The sequence below is a fragment of the Onychomys torridus genome, chromosome 10 (assembly GCF_903995425.1).
Source record: "Onychomys torridus chromosome 10, mOncTor1.1, whole genome shotgun sequence".
NCBI lineage: Eukaryota > Metazoa > Chordata > Mammalia > Rodentia > Cricetidae > Onychomys > Onychomys torridus.
Genome location: NC_050452.1, coordinates 43669372 through 43692987, shown reverse-complemented (window position 1 = coordinate 43692987; position 23616 = coordinate 43669372). Strand labels below are relative to the sequence as shown.

The window sequence follows — 23616 nt, the reverse complement described above, 5'->3', positions numbered from 1 at the left end:
AGCATAGTTACAGCTGATTCTCCCTCAAACACATGGGAACATCCATCAAAAGATGGGCCAGGGGGCTTAGAATGTTCTCTCATATCCTACAGGCCAGAAAACTGGTCCCTTCAACTCAGTACATACAAAAGGATGGCTGACCACATATCTGCTCTGTGGAGAACATCTTGCTAAGGTCTGCGTCACCAATCACACACCCCTAAAGCATCAATTTGTCAGCAGGCACATGTGGCAACATTCAACCCTGGACTTGAAATTTCGAATAGTAGCTTGTATGTATATGGTGAATCAAAACTGCATATAACTGATGAAATTCATAAATAAAGAATCCCCTCTGACCTACTTTAAATTTCACTAACGTGTCTTCACTTAGGCCTATACAACACAGCTGCAAAACGGGCCTTAAAAAGGAATTCAAAAGAATGTATCACTACCATATCTCCGATGGAGAATGACCTGGATTGAATGAAGCAGGGTACCACTGCATTGGGGAGAGCCGGCCGGATTCAGAGTGTGGTGGAGCTTGGATTGTACCCACATGCCTCTATCACACTGCCTGAGCTAATCCAGCTGGTTGCATCAATAAAAATTTTATTAAAAAAAAAAAGTGTTTTCAAGTGGAAAAATGAGTCTGGGAATCTGGAAAAACAAAACTATAGCCACTGATAAAACTAATTAGCTAACTGTCATTAGCATTTAAAATGTATAATTAAGAACGAAAGCCATTCATTTTAGACCCAAACCATCTGTTATGCTCCATTTCAATTTTGCAAAATATCTAGTTTTTCGCTTGACTGAAATCACACTTGTTTATCTCCCACAGCCCCTTGCTCCCTCTAGAGGCTCTACACCTGGTTCCCAGGTTCACCTCATTCTGTACTCCCCTGCTCCTCTCCTTGACGTCCAGGCTTGAGAGCCTTAGAATCCCGGATGTGCAGCACTTAGAGAAAATGCCCATCCCACTGAGGACCGGTGAGTGGGAAGCAGATGGAGTGTGGATCCCAGGTCTCTCTCTTCCTCCCTCCCCTCCCAGTCAACAGTGTCTGAAAGATTAAAAAAAAAAAAAAAGTGTGTGTGTGTGTGTGTGTGTGTGTGTGTGTGTGTGTGTGTGTGTGTCATGTGCTACAGGACACGTGCGGAAGTCAGAGGACAACCTGTGGGGGTCTTTTCTCATATGGGTTCCAGGGCTCAAAACTAGCTCACCAGGTTTGGTGGTAAGTGCCTTTACCTCCTGACCATTTCACCGGCCTCAACAGGGATCCAAAACCAATTTGCTCTTTTCCTACTCTGTTGTCTAAATAGTTATCAATGCCCTTCACCCTGGGAAGGCAACGATACCTAAGGCAGAAATTTAGGAAAAAGCCTCCGGAATGAACAACATGTACGAAACCACACCAGATGTCATTTTTTTGTGTCTGGAGTCAGAACTCATTTTGGGGATGCCACAACAATGGGCTTTGGTGTGATTTATGATTCCTGGGACCGTGCAAAGAAAAACGAGGCCCAGCAGCCTTGCAAGACATGGCCTGTAGGAGGAGAAAAAGACACCAAGAAAACAGCACAAGGAGCTGGCCATGAGAGGGGTCGGGGCTGGTGAAGGCGAGACGGGGGAAGAGTCTGCGGGAACGGATCTGCAGGGTGCTTCAGACTTTTACACAGAGGACTGGAAACCGCAAAAACTTAAAAACAAACAAACAGAGCAACCCACAAATGTGCTACAGGCGATGGGTAATTTTCAATGCTACTACACTTTCATGAGACCCCTGCCTTCTGTGGGGTCTGTCATTCACACAAATGTCATTGCGGGGCTCGCAATACACGTGGGTTCTTTAGCGCAAGAAAGTGTGCAGACTGCCTCCATCATAGACTAACAAAGCTCACAGGCCAACCACTGCTGTCCCTTAGACAACACAGACTGTCTTAGCCCCCACTATAGAGCCTTTCTCCCTCGTGGTGCAGTCTTGTTCCATCATAGCTCTATCCACACGCCGTGGGACTTTGTATTTTGTATCTCTCCCCTGATACCCGAGCTCCCTGACTCACCGGTCATACCTGGGGCTCTCCGGGGTCTGTGCAGCCCATAGACACAGCAGAGGGGAGTCCTCTATGCCCACTTAAGGAAGTGCTCCATCTCATCACTCAGAGATGACCACCTCATTAGCCCCCTTCTGACTGCCTCCTGCTGAGGACCCCCCTTGTCTTTCTTGTCTACACTAGCTCAGGAGCCCCCCCCCCAGGGTCAATCGCTACACCTCAAGCTGTACTTTAAACCCATCCTCACGGGGAAAGATCTCCAGAAAGATGGACTGTCTTCCTTTGGAATGGCACGATATTTTAAAACCTCAGTATGAGCTGGAAGTGGTGGTACACCCTTATAGTCCTACTGCTTGGAAGGCTGGGGTGTCGGATTGCTCAGAGTTTGAAGCCAGTCTAGGCTACCCAAGGAGTTCCAGGCCCGCCTTGGCTACTGTGAGACCTTATCTCAAAACACCAAAACCAAACCCAAAGAGCTCCAGAAGCTAGAGATGACCAATTCCTACTTGGTAATCTTTGCTGGAGAGAGTCAGACTTCTCTAGTCCTCCATGACAGGGGTCCTATTTCTTCCAGCAGTTCCAGCGACTCAAACTATTATCACTAGACTGTGCCCTGGACCTCAGGCTCTGGTACCTACCTTCATACTTCCTTTGCTCTGACCAGAGGCTTTTTCAGAGTGTGCGCATAAGCTCAACAAAGAGATGTTTTTGTGTCAAATTAGATAGCTGTGAAGTGCCCTGGCCTTGTGACCCAGAAGCATGGGGCTGACCCTAGTTTGTTATTTACTGATCTCTCTCTTTCCTAATTTTTTGTTTTGTTTTGTTTTTGTTTTTTGAGATAGGGTTTCTCTGTGTAGCTTTGTGCCTTTCCTAGAACTCACTTGCTAGCCCAGGCTGGCCTCAAATTCACAGAGATCCGCCTGCCTCTGCCTCCGAGTGCTGGGATTAAAGGCGTGCACCACCACTGCCCGGCTCTTTCCTAATTTTTTAAGATAAGGTTTCTCTGTGTAAAAGTCCTGGCTGTCCTGGTACTCACTCTGTAGACCAGGTTGGCCTTGAACTCACAGAGATCTCCCTTCCTCTGCCTCCAAAAAATGAGTGCTGGAATTAAAGGTGTGTGATTCTGGTCTCTTATCTCATAAATAAAATAAAATAAAATAAAATAAAATAAAATAAATCAACTACTGCTTGGGGTTGTTGTGAGGATCAGGAGATAAACAGTAATAAAATAGATAACAACAATGTGTTGAAAACAACCATGGGCAGAAGAATCACTGGTTAAATTTTTTTAAAGACCGAGTTGAAGGCAGACTTTGATAACTCACACACAACTAGCATTTCTTGATCACATACTGAAATGATGAATCTGGAGTCCAGAATAGATGATCCTTAAGTTTTACCATAGATTCTCTCCAGATCCCTGCCTCCTGAGATGTGCTCTGCTGGTCATAATGAATTCTGCCCACTGAAATGAGAGTGCTGTACAGGCCAGGGCTCTAGGAGGCAGACTTTATCCATTGAAACAAGGATTCATACTCTAATCTACAGCATCTAGAACAGGCAGGATAGGGAGGGCTGAGCACAGGGGCTCACTCACCATGCAGGCAGCCTGGACGGCTTCTGACACATTGGCAGCATTCGGCTCACACCAAAACACGTGGCATTCAAAGCGCTGGTTCCCAGTGTCCATGATGAAGGCGAATGTATGCACATCCTTCCCGACGCCCATGAAGGACAGAAACCGCACTCGGCACTCCACCAAGACTTCCTCTTCGTTCTGCAAGAGACTTGGTTCAACTCTTGTGCTCTCCGGGGTGCCAGACAGCCATCAGCAAAGACTTTACACCTTAAATACCTCAGGGAGTCCAGCTTCCAGAGCCAAGTAGGATTCGAATCTTACTAAAAAGTCAAAACTTGGTCAAGTGGCCAGAGAGGCCATCATCGCCGCGGGTGCCTCCTGGGATCCGATCTCACCGTGAATGACATCGATATTGAGAATGGCGTGTGTCCTGTTCTCTAGCCACCACAACCCACATCCGCTCTTCACTGGGAGGAGCAACGTCATACATACGTCTCTAGACTGCCCAGTGCACGACACTCAGTGGCTCAAGACCTCTTTGTCTGTGTGAACCTCGAGGGTCCAGGAGAAAAAGATTCCTAAGTCTCTCTCCATCGGTTTTCACTCAAGCACCAAATCATGTAACACCGTGGAAGACAAATGCATTCCTTGATCAAATCACGCCCCCCCCCCCCACTTCTCCACACACAAGGCAGTGTGGGATTCGTTTCGTAGCAGCAACCACAGGCAATTTGTGAGTTGGTAAACACAGCTAGAACGCCAGCTTTCCAATCGGACCATCCTGGCTTGTTTAAATATTCATTCAGGAATGAGGCACATCTCACAGACAGACTACCCGATAAGGGCGGGAGGGTGGGGGGCGGCGGCGTGGGGACGGACACTACGTGGAGAGGGCTGCGCCTGCCAGAACACTGCAGTGGGTGAGGGCAGCATGCTTTAGGGGTAAGTGAAATCCAGCATGAACAGAGAGGCAGGCAGGCTGGGGAGGGTCCTTCCCACTGATGGGGGTGACCTGCAGGTGGCCGAAGCTGGGACATGCTTATGACTTTCCAGCCACAAGTGCTTCCCACATCTTTGCAAAGTGAGCTGGACTTGACAGCCTGGCTTTAGAGCCCAGTCCTGGGCTTCCAGAAGTTATATATCACTGGGCTTCCCTAACACAAGCAACGTTTTTTACCCGCCAGACAGCATGGCCTAGTCTACATCATTGCCCCAATAACAAAACCAAAATCCACAGTAAGCTACGTCCAGCGCCACATGATCACCTCGAACAATTTTAATCTCGTGAGCAAGGGAGGAAGACAAAGAATCAGGGCATCAGGATAGAAGTTTCCAGGTCCCGAGGAAGGCACACTTAAACCCAGACAAAGCCCCCAATCTTCTATAAACGGAGGCCATTTTAATCACAAGTCAGTACAGCTTCCAAGAGGTCAAGCCTTGACTCCATTACCAGGTCTCATGAAAGACTACTGTATTCAAAACCTCCCTGTTAGCCCAGGCAAGCCAACTCCAACTCCAACTTACCTTTTCACTGATGACGGTCACAGTGGCATCTGCCACGTTCATGTTCACCGAAGGCCAATCCTCCTTGCTGGATGAGGTCATAAGATTTTCTATGGCACTGTTCAGGGTGTCCATGCCTACGGGTAGAAAGGGCAATTTAAAATTCACTCTCTAACGAAGGCCCAGGCACTCAGGAACAGCCATACCCAGGTTGACCATTGCAGGTTCCCAGAGTCGGGGCACCTTACGGCTTTATCCTCAAGTTTGCTCAGAAGAAAAAAGCCAGTTTTTCCAACCTCAAATCTGCTCCAAAGATCTCCCCACTTCAAGGGTGTTGCCTTTGAGAGCCTGGAGAAGGAGACCCCACAGAAACCAGTATCTACCAGAGTGTCAAACCCTCCTTCATCACACTTGACATTTAGTCAGCCAGAGTTGATTCTTCTTTTTTTTTTTTTCTCTTCAATTTTTCTTTTTTTTTGTTTTTCGAGACAGGGTTTCTCTGTGTAGCTTTGCGCCTTTCCTGGAACTCACTTGGTATCCCAGGCTGGCCTCAAACTCACAGAGATCCACCTGGCTCTGCCTCCGAGTGCTGGGATTAAAGGTGTGTGCCACCACCGCCAGACCAGAGTTGATTCTTAGGGGTCAACTCTCTATGTTCCTTACAGGCTGGCCTCAAATCAATGCCTTTCTTGCTGTCTAGTTCTAGGGACTTGCCTATTATTAGCATTCATGTTAAGAATCCCACATGGAAGAGATTTTTGGGGGAAGGGGTGACTTCATTCATTTGTCTCAAGGGTCAGTACTTTTCTTTCTTGCTGGATGAAATTCCATTATCTGAAATATTTATTTACCCATTTAGTCAGGTGATGGGCATTGGGAGTCTTTACTTTTTAAAACTGTCACAAACAAATGCTACAATGAATGCTTTTGTAGTTTTGGGGGGACAGTGCTTCTACTTCTCTGGGTATGTGCACAGGGACAGGGCTTCTGGGCTAAACAGGGCTTCTGGGTTACGATCTTTAACCCTCTAAGGAACAGCCCAACTGCTACCCAGAGAGCATTTGACTTTTATTCCCAGCAGAGCACAGGGCACTGATTTCTCAATAGCCTCTTCAGTCAGGGAGAGGCTACAGCTCCCAGCCTCTCTGTGAGCTTGGGCAAGCGGAGCCCCTCAGTTCCTGGCACTGGGCGAGGACCAACACTGGAGATACCACTTGTGGGTCATAGTGTAAAGATAAGGGGACTCCATCAGTCTTCCCTTCCTGTCCCCAGTGGGTAAGAACAGAGGCAGGAACCTGGCCCCAAAACTGGAAGCCAGAGACCTCTGCAGTCCTGGGTTGCTTTTCTCTGGAATGTTGGGAAAACAGAAAATCCACTCCTGTCCCTTTAGAGTCTCTGCATGCTGGGATCACACATCAAGTCAAGGTTAGCTTGCCCTCTATTAACCATGTGATCAGGATGATTATGTGTTCAGGCTGGTGTCACCACACAGGGATGATTCAAAGTCACATGAGGAGTGGTACAGAGGCCCTCACCCTCACGGGAGAGCCAATGGCTCTTGTAAACTTTAGAAGTCTTGCAAAGTTTTACCTACCAACAGGTCTGTCTACAGGTAACATGCCCAGGTACTGCACGTGAAACTTCTGCACCAGCTCTGTCTTTGGTGTTGGAAAATCTACTACAGGGAAAAAAAAAAAAGCAGCGTGTTTCTCAGTAGTTCTAGGAGACAGGGAAAAACCAGTTGTCCATCTGGCATCTGCATGCCCATACCAGAACGTCCTGTGCCCGGACATTCCATAAGGACAGCATTTCTCCACTCTAGACGTAGGGGCTTGGTCAGTCTAACCCCTCCTGACCTCTCTTTCAAGGTGAAATGCTTTGGAAGGCAAAAACAGGCAAGTCTTTCGTGTGCTAAGAAACAGCTTTTCATGCCCTATTTGTTAGGTATGGCTGGTGCCCAAAGAAAGTTTAATCAAAGAGTCTATATGATCAAAGGCACAGAGAAATAACGTAGTCTCCCCAACTAACAAGGGAGTCCTTACCATAGGGCTATACATGAGATTAAAAAACAAAACAAGGGGGCTGGAGAGATGGCTCAGCGATTAAGAGCACTGGCTGCTCTTTCAGAGGACCTGAGTTCAATTCCCGGCAACTACATGGTGGCTCCCAACCATCTGTAATGAGATCTGGCGCCCTCTTCTGGCCTGCAGGGACACATGCGGACAGAACACTATACATAATAAATACATAAATCTTTAAAACAAAACAAAACAAAAAACCCTGCTGACTATATTCTTTAATTTGTTCAACAGAAACAAAAAACAACTGCCCTTTGTGTTCAATACTATGGACAAAAGCAACTCTGTCCTCTGCAGGGCCTAGAGCACATGCTAATCTCCTGCTCTGCCACCCAGACAAGGTCTCACCATGCAGCACCCAGGCTGGCTCATGGTCCTACTGCTTCTATATCTCGAATTTTAGAGATTGGATTCTAGGTTGGGGGGCAACCATACCCAATTTTAAGGTATATTTTCATTTTATATATATGAAATATTTTGCTAGCTTGAGTATGTGTGTGGCACATACATGCAGTGACTATAGAAGCCAGAAGAGAACAATGGATGCCCTAGAAACGGGGTTACACATGGTGGTGAGCAGCCCTGGGGGTACTGGGAATCAAACTTGGGTATTTCTGTAAGAGTAGCTGGTGCCATCTCCCCAGCCCCTGAGCGTGCTTTTAAAGGAGACTTGAAATACCAGCAAACCCCTCCAACCCTTCAGTCTTGCCTGTCTGGCTAGAGCCTTGGAGGAGGAGCCGCTGTAGACGTACCTTGCAAAGGGACATCGAGACTCATGTTGGTCCTCTCCTGTAGGGAGCTGCAGGCCAAGGCTTTGGCATTCTTCCGCTCAGCCATAATCTAGACATCAAATCAAAGTGCAGCTTGGGTTCACAGTTACAGACCCCACGTGACCAGCCGGCCCTGCCCGTCAAGTGTCTGAGCTGCTTCTGCTGGGATTTAAACTAGCGTTCACCTTCTGCCTTTCTTACCCTGTCATCTCCTGGAGTTATGTGTGATTTCACTTTTCCCTGCTGGGGATGACAGGTGAACATTTCCTCAGAGTCACAGTTCTCTCAAGGGCTTGGAAGTTACTTCTTCCATCTCCTGGTTCTCTCCTCTGTAGAACAATCTAGCATGCACACTCTGGGGACACCTGGACCTTCCACCCCTGTGCTCAGGAGCTGCCCCGTGTCAACTCTTAGATACTCCAGGGCTCTGGGGACAGGGTGCATAGTTCCGATCCCGTCGCTGCCTTTACTAGCTGTGACCTTGGATGAGGAAGCTGCCCTTCTGTGTCTTATCGCCTTCACTGCATACAGACGAGAGTATGTATGTCACGGTGCAATTGTGTGGAATAAACAGGTATTAAAGGAGTCCAGAGGGCTTAGGAATGTCATCTGCCATCATGGCTATTCTCCGAGTCACCTGTGAGGGACACTAATGGTCACTGTGTGCAGGCATCACACTGTATGTTCTTGTTCCCTACCAGTGAGTTACACAGTGGTGTAAGCACCGTCACGGTGGCCTTGGAAGTAGCTTACACTTTCTGTCCCAGCCCAAGACATCCATCACAAGGTGATGAACATCATCTCTCTAGGTGTATGGAACTGAGCAATGACTTGACATTCATAGTAGTATAAGTATAGGTTACATGCAAATACTCCGCCATCTTGTGAGGGACTTGGATAACCCTGATGGGACTGTTTTCAACATGCCCTGGACATCGAAGGTCCACGACACATTCATGACATGGGCTGAACACCACCCTGCCTGCTTCTTCCTGAGTTTGATTCCACAGGCAGCTCTCCTGCCCTTCTGCTTGCCTCTGTCTGCTCAGGCGGTGAGAGGAAACAGGGAGGCCAGAGCCTGCGCCCCGACCCACCTTACCTTGGAACAGATTTCGTGGAGACTTGTGGCAATGGCTTTTGCTGGTGTGTCACATCGAAACACGTGACATTTCAGAAGCCTCGTGTCCTTGTCTCTTGCGACGTAAGCAAAATCCCTGTGCAAAGGAAATTTACCAGGATATTAGGCAAAGGAGCCTTCCGCCCACATGTGCTCTAGTTATGAATACGAACTGAGCTCACAGGCAGCATGTCAGTGGTGAACTGTGGATGCAGATTAAAAAACAAAAACCCAAACATCAACAGATAGCAGAAGCAGGGTCATGACTGTTAGGGACCTGTGCTATGCAACACAGGAGTGTCTTCTAAACCTAGCTCCTGAACTTAGGGATGGGGAACACTGAGTGAACACTGAATTCGGCAGAAAGTGTCTGTCTAGAGCAGTAACAAATAAGACAATGACATGATGAACACAGGGTTGGGAAGAATATGAATTGCAGAATGATATAATGGCAGACAGCAGAAGAGGAACAATGGGCTGTGATGTGTGCACATGTGCACAGAGGACGGGCCAGCCCCACAGCTGCCTGAGAAAGTTGATGGGCAACCAGAGAACCCTGGAACGCACATATCCTGTGGACTGGACTATTGCCAAAGGCACGTGACTCAGCTAAACCATCCACACTGTGGCTCTGGGGGCAATGCTGGTCTCCTATGTTCCACAGCTGTTAGTGAGAGCAAGCAGCCTATGCTGATTGCTCTATCTGGGTTACTGATACCCATGATGACATTACTTGGCTTCAGAACAACCATACCATACAATTAAGTTTCTTGCTGCTATTAATGGAGACAGTGGTTCTCCAAAGAGGAAGTGAAAGGTCTCACTGTGTAGCTGAGGCTGGCCTGGAATGCCAATCTTCTTGCCTAACCTCTCAAGTGCTAAAACCATAGCATGAACTACCCTGCACAGCAACTGAATTTATTTTTATATTACTTGTCTTCTTATGTAGTATCTATTTTTTAATTCTATGTATGTGTATGGAGATGCACATGCGTGTGCAGGTGCCCCCTGAGGCCAGAGGCATCCGATCTCCCTGCAGCTGGAGATGCAGCTGGAGTTGTGAGGTGGGTGCTGGGAACCAAACTCAGGTCCTCTACAAGGGCACCACACACTCTTAACTGCTGAGCCACCTCCCCCAGCCCTTATCTGTGGACTTTTGAGAGATGGTCTCACAATGTGACTCAGGTTAACCACAAAATTACAGCAGTTCTCTTGTCTCCAGCTCCCCAAGGGCTGGAATGAGGTGTGAGCTACCACGCAAGTTAAATTAACTCTCTTAATCTAGGAGCTGGCCGAATTTCATAGAGGACCACACGAAGAGCTAGCCAGATGTGTGGTACTGGGATGGGGGAAAGTTGGTGATCTCGAAGGTTTGGCAAGAGAAACCCACCTCCTTGCCTACGTGCCCTGGGGAGCCCTGGAGTTGTCCTAAACACGGTCTCCAGGCTAGGACACCCCTGTCTGCTACCTCACGGGTTCTACCCTCAGCCTGCCCTCACCTGCCCTCACCTGCCCTTAGTATCTGCCCTAACTGCCTCATGCTCCTTCATTGACTATCTCAGTGGGCATCTTCCATGCTGGAATCAAATGTCCCCTAGCCTGCCGACCACAGCCTGTATCTGATCCCAATGTTTTGGCCTATCTCACCACCTGGACAGCTCCTGAATACTGTGCTCCCCTTCCAGCCTGAACAGTGCTCAGCATTTTAGTACGTTTTTACGCTTGTCTTTGCTTCCTGCCTCTACTCCATTGCCACCGCTGGGCTCAGATTCCCTGTATACACCATACTCTCAGGTGGGCATCCTGGAAGTCCACGAAGCTCCAGGAAAATGGTTGATATCTTATTCCCAATGCCTATCCTGGGCCACAACAGGAATTAGTAGTATCTGTGGACCGAAGCACAAGCTTGCTCCATGTGTCCCTAGGGCCTGTAAGGAATAGCAGCATCACACCTGGAGGTATGAATGAACACCATCGCACCGAGTGAAGAGTCAGGTTTCGGGGCAGGACAGACTTTGAGAGGTGAGCAGAGTCTTTCTCCACACTGTGCTCCCAAGGCCTTCCCATCCCCGCCTCAAGTGCCACCAAGGAAACACATGACCTAAAAAAAGCAACAGTTCACTTCTGGAGACCGCTCAAGGGAAGCTTCGTTCTTGGCTTCCTCCCCAAGCTCCCCTCATTCTCCAGATGGTTCAGACAGTAAGACACACAGTCTTACAACTCTTCCCCTTCAAACCCCCAGGTCTGGCTGCCGTGTTTCTGAGGTCAAATCTCTCCAGATTCCCATGGGTCACTCACAGAAGGTGCAAACCCCCTTGTCTGGATTTTAAGGGTTGTAAAATGTCTGTAACATCTTCAAAGCATCATTCCCTCTGTCAGGGTCTCCCCCTCTCTCTACTCAAGAAGAGGGTCTTCATGATTGCATGTTGTGGTATCGTCCCTCATTTGATGACCATCCGCCCCTCCCCCTGCACTGTCCAGAGCTCACCCACCTAACCAGCACAGCCCACCCGAGGTCTGCCTGGCCCTCTGGCCCACAAGGCCTTACTTGTTTAAATACTGTCACCATGCAAAATCTGCTTGCTATACCCTCTCTTGTAGAAATGGACAGTTATTCTTCATATCTGTCCTTTTTGAGAGACAGGAAGGAACAGAGAGAAGGGACTGGGTTCAGGCAAAGCAGCTTCAAGTTCATGCCTGGTTCTACTTAACTAATTAGCCCTAGCTCCAAAATCCTCAAGCCAAAGCTTCCTGGGTGCTGACAGGGCACCACAAGTGGAAAATGTCATGCCATGAAACTTTTTCTTCTACATTATCAAAATGGTGTTAAAATTGCCTTTGACTTATGTGAACCAGAAATAATTGTCACATTGAGTTGTGGACCTCATCTCATCCTGTAGATGCGAACGTTCCAAACACCAAAATCCTCCTGGCCTTAAGCATCTTGGAGAGGAACACTGGCCCTGTGGGACCCCAGGCCTGGATATTCACCCCATCTTTATATGTGGAGACATTTACTTCCAGGTCGCTTTGCTTCTGATGGAAGCGTCCAAGACCCAGCCTCCTCTCCCTGCCTGATTGATGGTTAGCGGGAAGCACGCATTCCCAAGGTTACTAGCAGAGAGGATGGGACACCTGGACTGCGAACCACTGGATCTGTCCCACCAAGCACCGGCATGTGCAACCTCACAGGCATAATTTTAAAAAGTCATTATTATTAATCTTCGTTTTCTTTTGGCTCAGGGGAAGGTGATGAATGTCTCAGGGCAACTGTCTGGAACCTACATCTTCCCAAAGGAGAAAGTGTGCAGCCTTGGGCTTTTTTTTGGGGGGGGGGGGGAGAAGGGGGAGGAATTTTGAGCAGCCTCACTCTTTCTAGTTCTTCTTAGGTAGGTAACAGGTAGGCAGACACCTGAGCAGTGAGAGCAGCGTGTGACCCTTCACTGACCCTTAGGAGGCTTCGTCGGCCTCCCCAGCGCCTCTTTCTGTAGAGTCAAGAAGGCTGCATGTCTCTAACTTTATTCCATGACATATTTCAAATAACCCGAAAATAGCTGCTAGTCCCCGACGTGGAGGTCTGCACAGCTGGCAAGGCTTGTCTCTCAGACCTAAGCGTGGACAAGCATCTCACTGATCAGCAGTTAAGTCCAAACACCTCTTCACTGACTGTGGTAGAAGCTGTGTTTTCAGCATCCCCCTTCTGGAAAAGGCTGCTGCTGCAGCACAGTAATGGCTTCCCTTGTTCCCCAGAGATGTTCTTGTCCTAGTTCATGGACTCTTTGAAAAGTGTCTTTGCAGATGAACCAACTTAAGGTTCGGAGACGGGGTTGTTTCTCTCGATTGTCTGACTGGCATGGGTGCTCTTCTGAAATTTCTACAAGCACAGCCGTGTTATCTCTGAAAGCCTCACTGTGACCTCTGACCTCTAGCCCTCCGAGAGGGTATACCTGTTGCTTTAGGCTGCTTAAGCTCATGGTAATTTGTTATAGTAGCAACAGGAAGCTATACAGCTGCCCTAGGACTTTCCCCGAATTGTAGGATGGCATTCAGCATTTATATCTTTTGAAATAGCCAATTCACTCCCACAGTTTCCTTCTGTGCCACTGCCATGGCGCATCAAAGATGCAAACACAGACAGACAAGGTGCCAGCGAGGAGGCCCACTGGCAAATTTCACACTGGTATGTGAGCTGCTCCTTACAGCCTCTCCAGGGTAAAGGAGGAGAAGGCGGTTCAACTGAGGCTCAACTGACCACAAAGACTAAAGGTGATAGAGTACCCAGGTGCCTGGAAGAGCCCCGGGTTAGCCTCTGCATACCGCAGGGGCCATAGTAGTGGTGTGGCTATCCAGATGCTGTCTCGGGACTCTACGATCCCTCTGCACAGCACTGTCCCCACTGTATGCCTAGCCTTGACTTGGAGGCATCCAAGTATTCTTATATGGGTACCAACATATGTGGCGTGTACTTCACGGCACTGCTGTTCTGATGGTGGGCGCTGAGTCTGAGGTGTTTTAAGCGCCAACAGTGGGGAGGCCCACCAACATAGATACTTGGTCCTTGAGGTCTGTGAGGGAGACAAGAGACTGGAAAAGGAGCTGAAGTCAGAGAGACGAGTGTGGAGAAACAAAACAAAGGCATGGGAGTGGAGGGAGGGCGTATAATGCTCGAGGCAGGAGCCTCAAAAGAGGAGGCTGGAAGAAGTTCCCAGGCCTGAGTGACTGAGCAGCGGGAGACATACTAGATTGTCTGGGTGAAGAGGAGGCTGGCAGGGGCCTTGGCCTCCTGGACCCTGAGCTAGAGAAGGGAATTTGGGGTCCTGGTTAAAACAAAAATTGATCCCTTACTTAAAAAAAAAAAAATTGCTTCTCTCTTTGGGACTTATCAGTTACTTATGAAAACAGACACGAAACGAACTCCCATGTCGGACTACTCAACTTCCACAATGGTCAAATGGGCACCAACTAGCTCGGTCTAAAATCTTACTGCCCTGACAGTTCTCTGATGCCATTATGCTCCTACCTAGGGATTCTTTCATGTTTCCTAGTGATTTCCCTGCATTCTGAGGGAATAAAGAAACCATATTGTACATATCCTCCACGGTAAGAGGACCCTTGGAAGTTGGGTAAATGGTATCTCAGTGCTACACCCAGGAACTCAGGAGGAGACTATCAGGTGTTACATCCCAGGTGGTCTACAGCAGCTTGGCTACTATGTGGGATATGCAGCTAGCCAGTCCCTAAGGCTCAGACATTGTGGGAGAGGTAGGTGGCTGGGATACGTTTCAAGAGCCACCCAGAGTCCAAATGTATTAGCTTCCTGAGCTGTGTCACACCTCTAGAGATAGGCTCCTCTGCTGCCCCCTGGTGGCTGGGCATCTTCCGAGGACAGCATCTCCTCTATAGAACCACACCACTAGTCTAAATGGTCACCAGGCCCCAGTCTCAACAAGGCCTCTGTTTTACCACACATCCTTCTAGATATCTAACTGTCCAAGACATTCTGTCTGATGATAGTGACGCTTTGCTCTGGCTCACACCCTGTGCAAGGCTGGACCAGGGGCCACCTTGTCAAAGCAGGTGTGGGGCAGGTCATCTTGCCCATCAAACCCACTCCATTTGTTTCTTGCCACCGTGGGGGCTGTGGAGTTCTGTTGTATACATCAGGCAATGAGAGGCTTACAGCTGTAACCTCACGTCTCCTTCTTAAATTCTAACAGATGCTCGTGACAGGACTTGAGTCTCTCTAGCAGTCTGATGGCAGAATGCGTCAAGCTCTCCCCTTCGTGGTCTCTCGCTGTTCTCTCCAGTAATTATTCCCCCAGAGGACCAGCCTCATGTTCTGCCGGAGAGAAAAGCGTCAGCGCTGAGACATCTTTGACAGCCTCCAATTTCTTAATGGCAAAGTGAAGAACCAGAGACTGCTTTCATTATTCTCTGCTCCATGGCATCGCAAGCACCCTACCGGGGCTTGCTCCGGCTTTAGGGAATGAGCGAATAAACAATTCTCTCTCTTTTCCAACAGCCTCTATTAAAAACAGCTTCTCAGTCTACTCTTTCTGTCTCTCCGGCAACTCTCTTAGGGTATCTGGAATTTACGGATGGACTTCTCTTTCTGCCCAAGGAACTGAAGAGGTGTCTAAAGACCTCTTAGCTGCTATGTACACTAACTGTCCCTGCTACAGTGACCCTGACAGTGGGACCCACATAGAGAATCTCATTTCCTTCTGGAACCAGCCTGTCTTGTTGGAAGGCTTCCAGTGACTGGATGGAAAAATATATGTATATACATAAACAAAGTTTGTGTCTCTTAATGAGAAACTGGAGTCTCCTTCCCTGTCCTTTTGCTGGTTGAACTAGTTTTACTTTCTGGGGACAACCAGATGTGATGACCCCGTCAGCTGGCCCCATAATGGCCACTGAGCTCTCTCCTCCTTTTTCCATCTGCCTCATTTCCCATCCACTGTCTCACCAAATCTCCTCTACTGGAATTTCTTTTATTTTTTTTCCTTCTTCTTTGTTTTTTTTGTTTGTTTTGTTTTTTGTTTTTTTGTTTTGTTTTGTTTTGTTTTGTTTTTTCCAAGACAGGGTTTCTCTGTGTAACCCTGGCTGTCCTGGAACTTGCTCTGTAGACCGGGCTGGCTTCAAACTCACAGAGATCCGCCTGCCTCTGCCTCCCAAGTACTGGGATTAAAGGCGTGCGCTACCACCGCCCGGTTCTATGGGAATTTCTTACCAAGGCTCCACAGACTAGATGATACCTTTCATGTAATTCATATTTGTTCAGGCCAAATTGATGTTTTCATGCAGAGGATTTGTTCAGGCTGGTCCATGACAGACATCTGGAGAGGGCAGTTGCCATCATCAATGAGGAGAAAGGAAGGAAGGGCCCACTGTGGAATGCAGGCTCCTTTCCATGAAGGACGCTTTACTCAATGCCTCCGTGGCCTGAATGACGTGCAAAGTTCCCATTCCATGTACAGTCACCCTTCTTCCCAGCCTTTTTATGGGAGCTACAGGTCAGCAAGCAGTTCCTGAGAGGCCAAGGCAAGGCCTCAGGTCAGGATGAGATGGCTGCCAGGGGACTTGGGCCTAAATACTTCCAGCACCTTCAGATGAAGGCTTTCTCACCCCTTTCCTTCACACTCAGAACTGAGCACAGGGTTTTGGAATTTGGACATGTCAGCCCACACCAGAACACAGAGTGCTGACTGGGATGCCGGGACATATCAAAACATATCTACTAACACCTCCAGGACCTGGGGGGAAAATGAATCCTATGTCCAAGACTGTGTGCTCTTATTTTGAGCTCATACTTTGGAAGTTTTGTGTTAAGGCTGGGAGGAACAGGGAAGAGGGAGAAAGGGACCTGAGGAATTTCATTGCCCTAGATGGCCAATCTAGAATGCCTGTCTGCATGGCTGTCTTGGATGGTGTTTTTCTGTTTCATTTTACCCAACATTAGCTGTACCACATGTGGGTATCAGGGATCTCACCAAGCTTGGGTTCCATCTAGGTAAACTTCACTCTCCTGCTTCTTCTAGGAAGATGCTAAACTTCCACTTTGAAAAGGGGCAGCCAGACAACTTGCTACCTGGGGTGAACACATTCTGCACAGCCAGGTCCTCTCCAGGCACTTTCTTGAGATGCGGATTGTGTAAACAGCATGTCTGAATTCTACCATCTGCCATGAGCGAGGGGGCTTGAACAGAAGGTTCACATTCTCTAGCGCACAGTCTTCCAGTTAGTATTCAGAACAGCTGTTACAGCTGTCTCTGAGTAAGGAGACCTGAACACACAGGGAAGGAACCGAGCTGGCAGATGTCTAGAAACCTCCCCACCACAGATTCCAGTAGGACTTGTGATGCTCAGAGATAAGAACGCTTACAGCTCACTCTTAGGCCCAAGATGTGTCTGCCCAAAAGGAGAAATTCTCTTGGTCATACCCACTATGTATGACCTGATAGGTCTATGTTGTCTCACTTGTCCAATCACTGAGCTCATCATGGGCAAGACAGAAAAATGGTTACTAGCCACAATACCGGAAGTGTAGCCAAGTGTGAGCCCAAAGCAAAGAGGAACTCATCCTCGGGTCTCTTCACTATGGCTGGAACTTCTCAAAATGCCCATCTTCTACCAAAATGGCGCATGCGTGCGTGCGTACGTACGTAGGTACGTGCATACATGTGTGCGTGTGTGCGTGCGTGCGTGTGCATGTGCGCGTGCATGTGTGTTAATGACAGCACTGGAGAATGATGGCGCTTCAAGCTTCCAGACTGTCGATTGGGAGGCTGACATTCAGAGCATTTTAAAACTACAGCTGATACATAGACGTCTTGAATTTCATGGCTACGTCCTCTCCACTGGTACATCCTTCAAAGAGGAAGTGAGGGTTCCCTGCTCACATTGTGGCTAATAGCTGATACTGAAATGGACTGTACTTCTGGCGAGCCACCCAGGAAACTTGAGAGAACACGACAAAGGACCAAAACAGGTGTGAGGTGACACGGGACCCACACATGTCTGTCCCATTTACTTCCCAGCATGCTGAGTCATGGGTTCAGCCATTAGTGGAGGGACCCGGTGGGACGGCTGGGCTGTTATTCTCAGTCACTTAGCCCATCACCTTCCCCACACAGGACCAAACACAGGAGAAGGTTAGGGGCCCAGATGCAACTCCAGACTCAGGTGCAAATGATGGGTGAGAAAAGGTTAAACAGAACAAAGGTCTGCCTTGGGGGGGGGGGGGGGGGGGGGCACACGACAGAGGAGGCTGAGGATGGTGACGCCATGGAAGAAGCAGTGAGTTTTACCAGACACATGAGACGCCAGGGAAGGGGAGAAGTGAAAAAATCGCTGGTTACCTCTCTCTGAATCCAGGAAGGCATGAGGGGAGAGCAGAAACAGCAGGTTAGCACCCATACGGCATCCAGTCCACAACAGCATCTCTCAGCATCGACATCACCCCCACCCCCCCCCCCTGTATTTCCCAACTTTGCAGCCATTAATAGCCCTCCTGTGCTTATTTTAGCCAAACCCTATCACCCGGAGGAGTGTATTTCGAGCCACGTTACGATGAAGCCAAGAGTTGCCAGCTGAATTTACAGAGGCAACAGAGCAGCCCGGGGGAGGTGACCAAGCTTAAAATACCACAGTCAAATACAGGAGACTGTTTGCAGGAAACACTGGCAGGGGACTCAGCTTCATCCTTCAGCCCCCCCCCCCCCCCCGCCCCGCCTTCTCACAGTTTAAAAAGAAAAAAAACGGCAAAACATACAGAAACGATGAGGCAGATGTAGCCTTTACCTGCTTCACGGCACCTGGACACTCTATAAAAGCCACCCCCCCCCAAACCAGGGGTTTAACCGAAGGGTATCTTTGGAGAAAAATGGGGGGGGGGGGACATAGAGCAGGAGGTGGAGGGCAGAGGTGGGAAAGGAAGGAGATGGGAGAGGAAAATGTCAAGGGTCTGGGCACAGAGCAGTGCCAAGAAGGGGTGTGGGCACAGAGAAGTGCCAGGGAAGAGAGGAGGGGGATGCAGAAAGGAGTTGGGAGCAGATGAGGGTGGGGTGGGGTGGGGACAGCAAGTTTTGAGTTCCATTCTCAGAGCTACCCTTGGTTGCCAGGTGACCCTGGAGATGTCGCTGAATCCTCTACCCCTTTCTATTCTGTCAGAGGTAGTGCAGAAGGGCCCAAAGGCAGTCTTCCATGTGACACATAGGTGTTCTACGGAGCAACGGACTGAGGAGGCACAGCCCCAGATGGCTAAGCCAATGAGGAGAAGAGATGCAGGATCCACAGGGACCCTGCGGCTATCCCGGGCCAGCAGGGTCCCGCAGGATCATAGTTAATATGCAACCAAACACACCAGACAATGAACTGGAAAGGTAGAGGGAGCCATTATACCCCACCTCAGAATAATACCTGTGTCATAGTACCACAGGGGGGCTGGGATGCGTGCCTACAAACCCCAAGTGGAAGTTACAAGGTCTCAAAAAAAAAAAAAAAAAAAAGCCACCAAAAAGGTCTGAGTGCATCTAAAGGTGAACACTGTAAAAGGCTGAAATAACACAGCATCCAAACTCACCTTGGGGGAAAGATTACAGAGAATTTTATTCAGTATGTTTGTCTGAATATAGTACAACAGGCATGAATTAATTTTGTGATACAGCATTCATAGCTACCTCTATATTCAGGGAAAATCATTGTGATCAACATGGGCCAAGTGCCAGCACAGAGGACTACAGCCACACACCCTAAAACTACCCTTCATTGAGCGAGGGTGGTATGTGGCCCATGTGGTCAGTGTGGACCCTACAGCAACCTGACAAGGTCATTACTCCGGTGCTCTTGGACATATGAAAAAACAAGATCAAAGAGTTTGAGGAACTTGGCTAGACCGTACAGCAAATCCACAGCGAACACACAGGGTTTGTGATTGCAAGTCTCTCCTGGTCTGTCTCTCAGATGAGAAACCCACCAGGCGGAACAAGTTTGCTTAAAGTAGGACCAAAGGGATCTTGGTTCTTGGAGGAGCAGGCAACCCAAGTTTCCTGTAGATGCTCTTCAGGCTGATGAGGTAGACAGAGTCAGGGTCTTCCAGAATAAGTACCCTTCTTACTGTCAATTTACTAGGCTCTCCCATGCATTGGGCACATTGTGTTAGATAGCGTACTCCTGACCTAGGTCACCCATCAGTGAAGAGGGGACAGAGACTCTGGCTTAGGACATTCATGAGATCAAATGAGATGGCACTGAACCAAGATGCCATGACCTGCATCTCGGAGCTGTTGGCACAAAGCCAGGTACCGGTTCCTATCTCAATTAGGCTGGGGAGGGCAGCATTTGACCTCAAGGACTTGTTTGGAGGTTCCAGTGGGTGAATGCAGCTATTTGACCCCGGGAGAAGGTCATCGTCAGTAGAGCATGCAGCTTCAGAAGGGGACATGCAGGACAGTGAGGGAGAAGGACAACATCTATTTAGCCAGGCAGATCAGCTGAATCAACACTGGGAACCAGTGAGATGACAGACGTTATAAGCCATATTGCCCTCATATCTACAGGTGGCATTTGTGGAGGACTGTCTCTCATGGGAAGGCATTCACCTAGGAAGAGGTGTTTCTTAGACTTTTTTGGTCTTCCTTAGGATAACACAGTTGCCTTTGGTTAAGGCTCCTCTGCACTCTCCTGGCCCTGCTATCAAAGTTAATATATTTTTAATTAAAAATTTTTAGACTTTAATTTTTATGTGCCTTGGTGCTTTGCCTGCATGTATGTCTTTATGAAGGTGAAGGATATCCTGGAACTGGAGTTACAGACAGCTGTGAGCTGCCATGTGGATGCTGGGAGTTGAACCCTGGTCCTCTGGAAGATCAGCCAGTGGAGTCATCCATCTCTCCAGCATCTCTCAAGCCAGTCTTTAGAGACAACTGTCTGGAAGTCAATGACCCTCTGGAGTCTCAGATGTCCTACCTACCTCAGACGAAGAAGGCTCCTAGAATGTCCCAGTCAGTTTCTTTTCAATAACAAAAAGATATGTGTTTTTTGAGAATGAGGAAGTGATGTTTCTTTGGTTCAATCTTGATTTACAATAACGGCTTTTAATTTCTTACTTTTCACAAATGCCTATGTCTAGCGTATGACAACAACTTTGCCCCATGACTGTAAATCTAAAGACTGAGAATAGGATGATTCTTTTGTGCATAGCCTTGGCTATTTACACTCACTGCAAGGGACACATTTGAACAAACAACATTGACATGCAGCCACTGTGTTTCCCCTACAGGAAGAACCGGGAAACAATCTGAATAGTTAATTCTTTGGGGGCTAAGAGATACTGCTTGCTTTAAGCGTTGAAGTTAAAACTGGCCATAAATAGAGATTCCAGGGGAGCCCTGAAAAGTCATTCAAAGACCCCAAAGAGTCACAGTCAGCAGCAGCTGCTCCACCACTCAGTATAGCCTAAGTTTGCTGGGTGAGAAACAATAACAAATTGTTATATAATAACAAACCCACTAGCCCAGAGCTGGGCTTTTACACAAGAGGAGCCGTTCTGAGAGTGGAGGAGGCGAAATTTAGGCAGGCACAAGCCTATTCCCTTCTTAGTGTATATGATGCCAGCGGGAAGGACCAAGCCTGACTAGTTCTACTGAAGTCGCTCACCAGGGCTGTCCCATCAGCACGCTCTTGGCTGTGGCTCCTTGGAAAAACAAATGCAAGGAAAACTGGCAATGTTTTCCTTAGCATAAGCCTGAAACAACAGAACTACTTGGCACGAGCAATCGGCATTCCCCCAAATTCCCGGAAAACACCACCAGAGACGGCACACCAGGACAACACAGTGTAGTGTGGTTCTGTGAAAGGGCACATCATCATCTGTACCCTGGCCGAGCCACCTCCTACCCACGCAGAACCACAACTGTCCCCTGCTCACATCCTGAGCTCACAAGGCAAAGCCTCTACTACGTCCGCTACTGTGGAACCTGTACACATTCTTTTTGATGTTCCTCTTCATCGCTGGGGGTCTCTAGAATGCCTGGGCACGGCGTCACCATTCCTCACACGGCAGTGAACGAAGATTAAAAAGGCTTACACTTGCTCTTGCACCCAACAGTCCATTTTCCTGCCTAGCTACACATCTCCATTTCCTTAGTAAACGACGTTTATTAGCTGTCTGCCCTCAGTTGGGGCCCTTGGCTTCTTTGTTCTTCAACGTCATCTCTAACATGGGGCAAACCAGAGGGACGCACATCTTAACAGCTGGGAGAGTTACGTCCGAGTCTATCCACAGAGGGCTCCTGAGCCATGAAGGGTGGCGGTGTGAATCTGATGTGATTGTACAGAGGTAAGAAAGGCAGGTTTGCGAGAGAACTAACTTGTTTTGAGTCACAACATCTTTTGTGGCCTGAACAAGGAAGGCCTGCACTCATAATTTTATGTTTTCAATTCTGGAGGGGACGGAGATGGAATGGCTCAGCAGACCCCTGTGGAATCGCCACCTCACTGGTGAAAGACCTCAGAACTGAAATGAATAACAAGTTTATGCAAATTTCCCATCTGGTTTCTGGCGAGATTCACATGCTTCAGCTCAGGGACAGGCTTTCTTTCCTCCAACTGTGGATGACAGAGACACCTGCCTTGAAAAGGGGACACTGTCCTTTCCACAGCAGGCGCCTTCTTACCTACTCCTGCTACCAGCCCCCAGGACAGCCATTAACTGGGGCAGGAGAGAGCAAGTGTGGGCTTACAGTGGGGTAGCGATATTGAAATTCAAGGCACATTCTTCTAAACAAAGGGTTTCTCATGACACCAGAGAGAAGACACAACAGTTAGCTGGCAGCTCACTGATGAGGGGGGAAATATATTTAAAAGCAACCAAGGAATGGGTGTTGTTATTTTTTCTCCCTCCAAAGTCTATCTTGTGGAGAAGAGTTGATGAGTCCCAGCAATGTTACAGATGAAAACCCCGCCTCTCAGACCAAGAGGAAATTTAATGCTTAGTTTTCAAAAGAGGCTAACTCACACCACGCCACGGTTTCAAGGGAAAAATTTGAGCTCGTTAAAGAATACAGTTATATAAATCATACATGAATGGTGAAGGCATGGCTTTCTTTCTGAAACAGAGGTGGTAAACCAGAGGCATGCAGCACCCAGAAGGCTCCTATCTGACAAGGTAGAGGAATGCCTGAATGCTGAAGGCTGATACAGAGTAGGGATGATGATAGCTCTCCACACTACACCAAGTGCCTGGAGTGTGTAAGGACCGGACAAGACTCCTTGTGCACCAAGTGCCTGGAGTGTGTAAGGACCAGACAAGAGTCCTTGTGCACCAAGTGCCTGGAGTGTGTAAGGACCGGACAAGGGTGTCAAACGCCTTTAATCCCAGCACTCGGGAGGCAGAGCCAGGTGGATCTCTGTGAGTTTGAGGCCAGCCTGATCTACAGAGTGAGTTCCAGGAAAGGTGCAAAGCTACACAGAGAAACCCTGTCTCGAAAAAGAAAAAAAAAGAACCAGACAAGACTCCTAGTAAAAAAAAAAAAGAGAGAAGTGATATGCTGGGGATATGGCTCAGTGGTACTATGCTTAGACAGCATGCATAGAAAATAAAACCAAAAACCATACAGCACAGGCACGTTGTGCCTGTAGGTGAATTCTCTTCAACTGTATACCTGGCCATCTTGAGGGTCTCTTTCGGGTAAACCGTACTTTCAATCACTTTCTGGGCTTTCAAGGTAACTTGGGGCGCTCACTATATAGCCTGGGTAGATGGGAAGAATACTAGGGTCAATAACACCACAAATGACTTTTGCCAACTCCCACGTAGATGCAAGGATTCCTGATAATCTTTAAACTCCAGAGTGTCTAAGGAAATATAGGCACTCGAGAAAGAGTTGTCAAAAACTCCCGGGGCACGTGGCATGAAAGAGAACCCAAGGTCCAGGGAACTTAGGCTAACCTGCTCCAAGCCCCAGCTAGCAGCGGTGATCTCGGACAGAGCGGGCTCCGGGCTGCACTTGTCTGAGCTCTTCCCTGTTCCGT

The 23616-nt window shown here is 48.4% G+C and overlaps 1 protein-coding gene across 8 annotated transcripts in view; it reads right to left on the bottom strand.

Moving 5' to 3' along the window:
* Apbb2 (amyloid beta precursor protein binding family B member 2) overlaps positions 1 to 23616 on the bottom strand; it is a 331671-nt gene that overhangs the window by 4803 nt on the left and 303252 nt on the right. For 4 of the 8 annotated variants that reach the window (XM_036201546.1, XM_036201547.1, XM_036201552.1 and 1 more), the window contains 6 exons: positions 17943 to 17948; positions 9064 to 9178; positions 7947 to 8034; positions 6711 to 6794; positions 5138 to 5253; positions 3632 to 3811 (listed from right to left, as the gene is read on the bottom strand). In XM_036201546.1, coding sequence (XP_036057439.1) covers positions 3632 to 3811; positions 5138 to 5253; positions 6711 to 6794; positions 7947 to 8034; positions 9064 to 9178; positions 17943 to 17948 — 589 coding nt within the window. The remainder of the gene's footprint in view (positions 1 to 3631; positions 3812 to 5137; positions 5254 to 6710; positions 6795 to 7946; positions 8035 to 9063; positions 9179 to 17942; positions 17949 to 23616) is intronic. The other 4 variants (XM_036201553.1, XM_036201554.1, XM_036201550.1 and 1 more) reach the window with 1 other exon arrangement.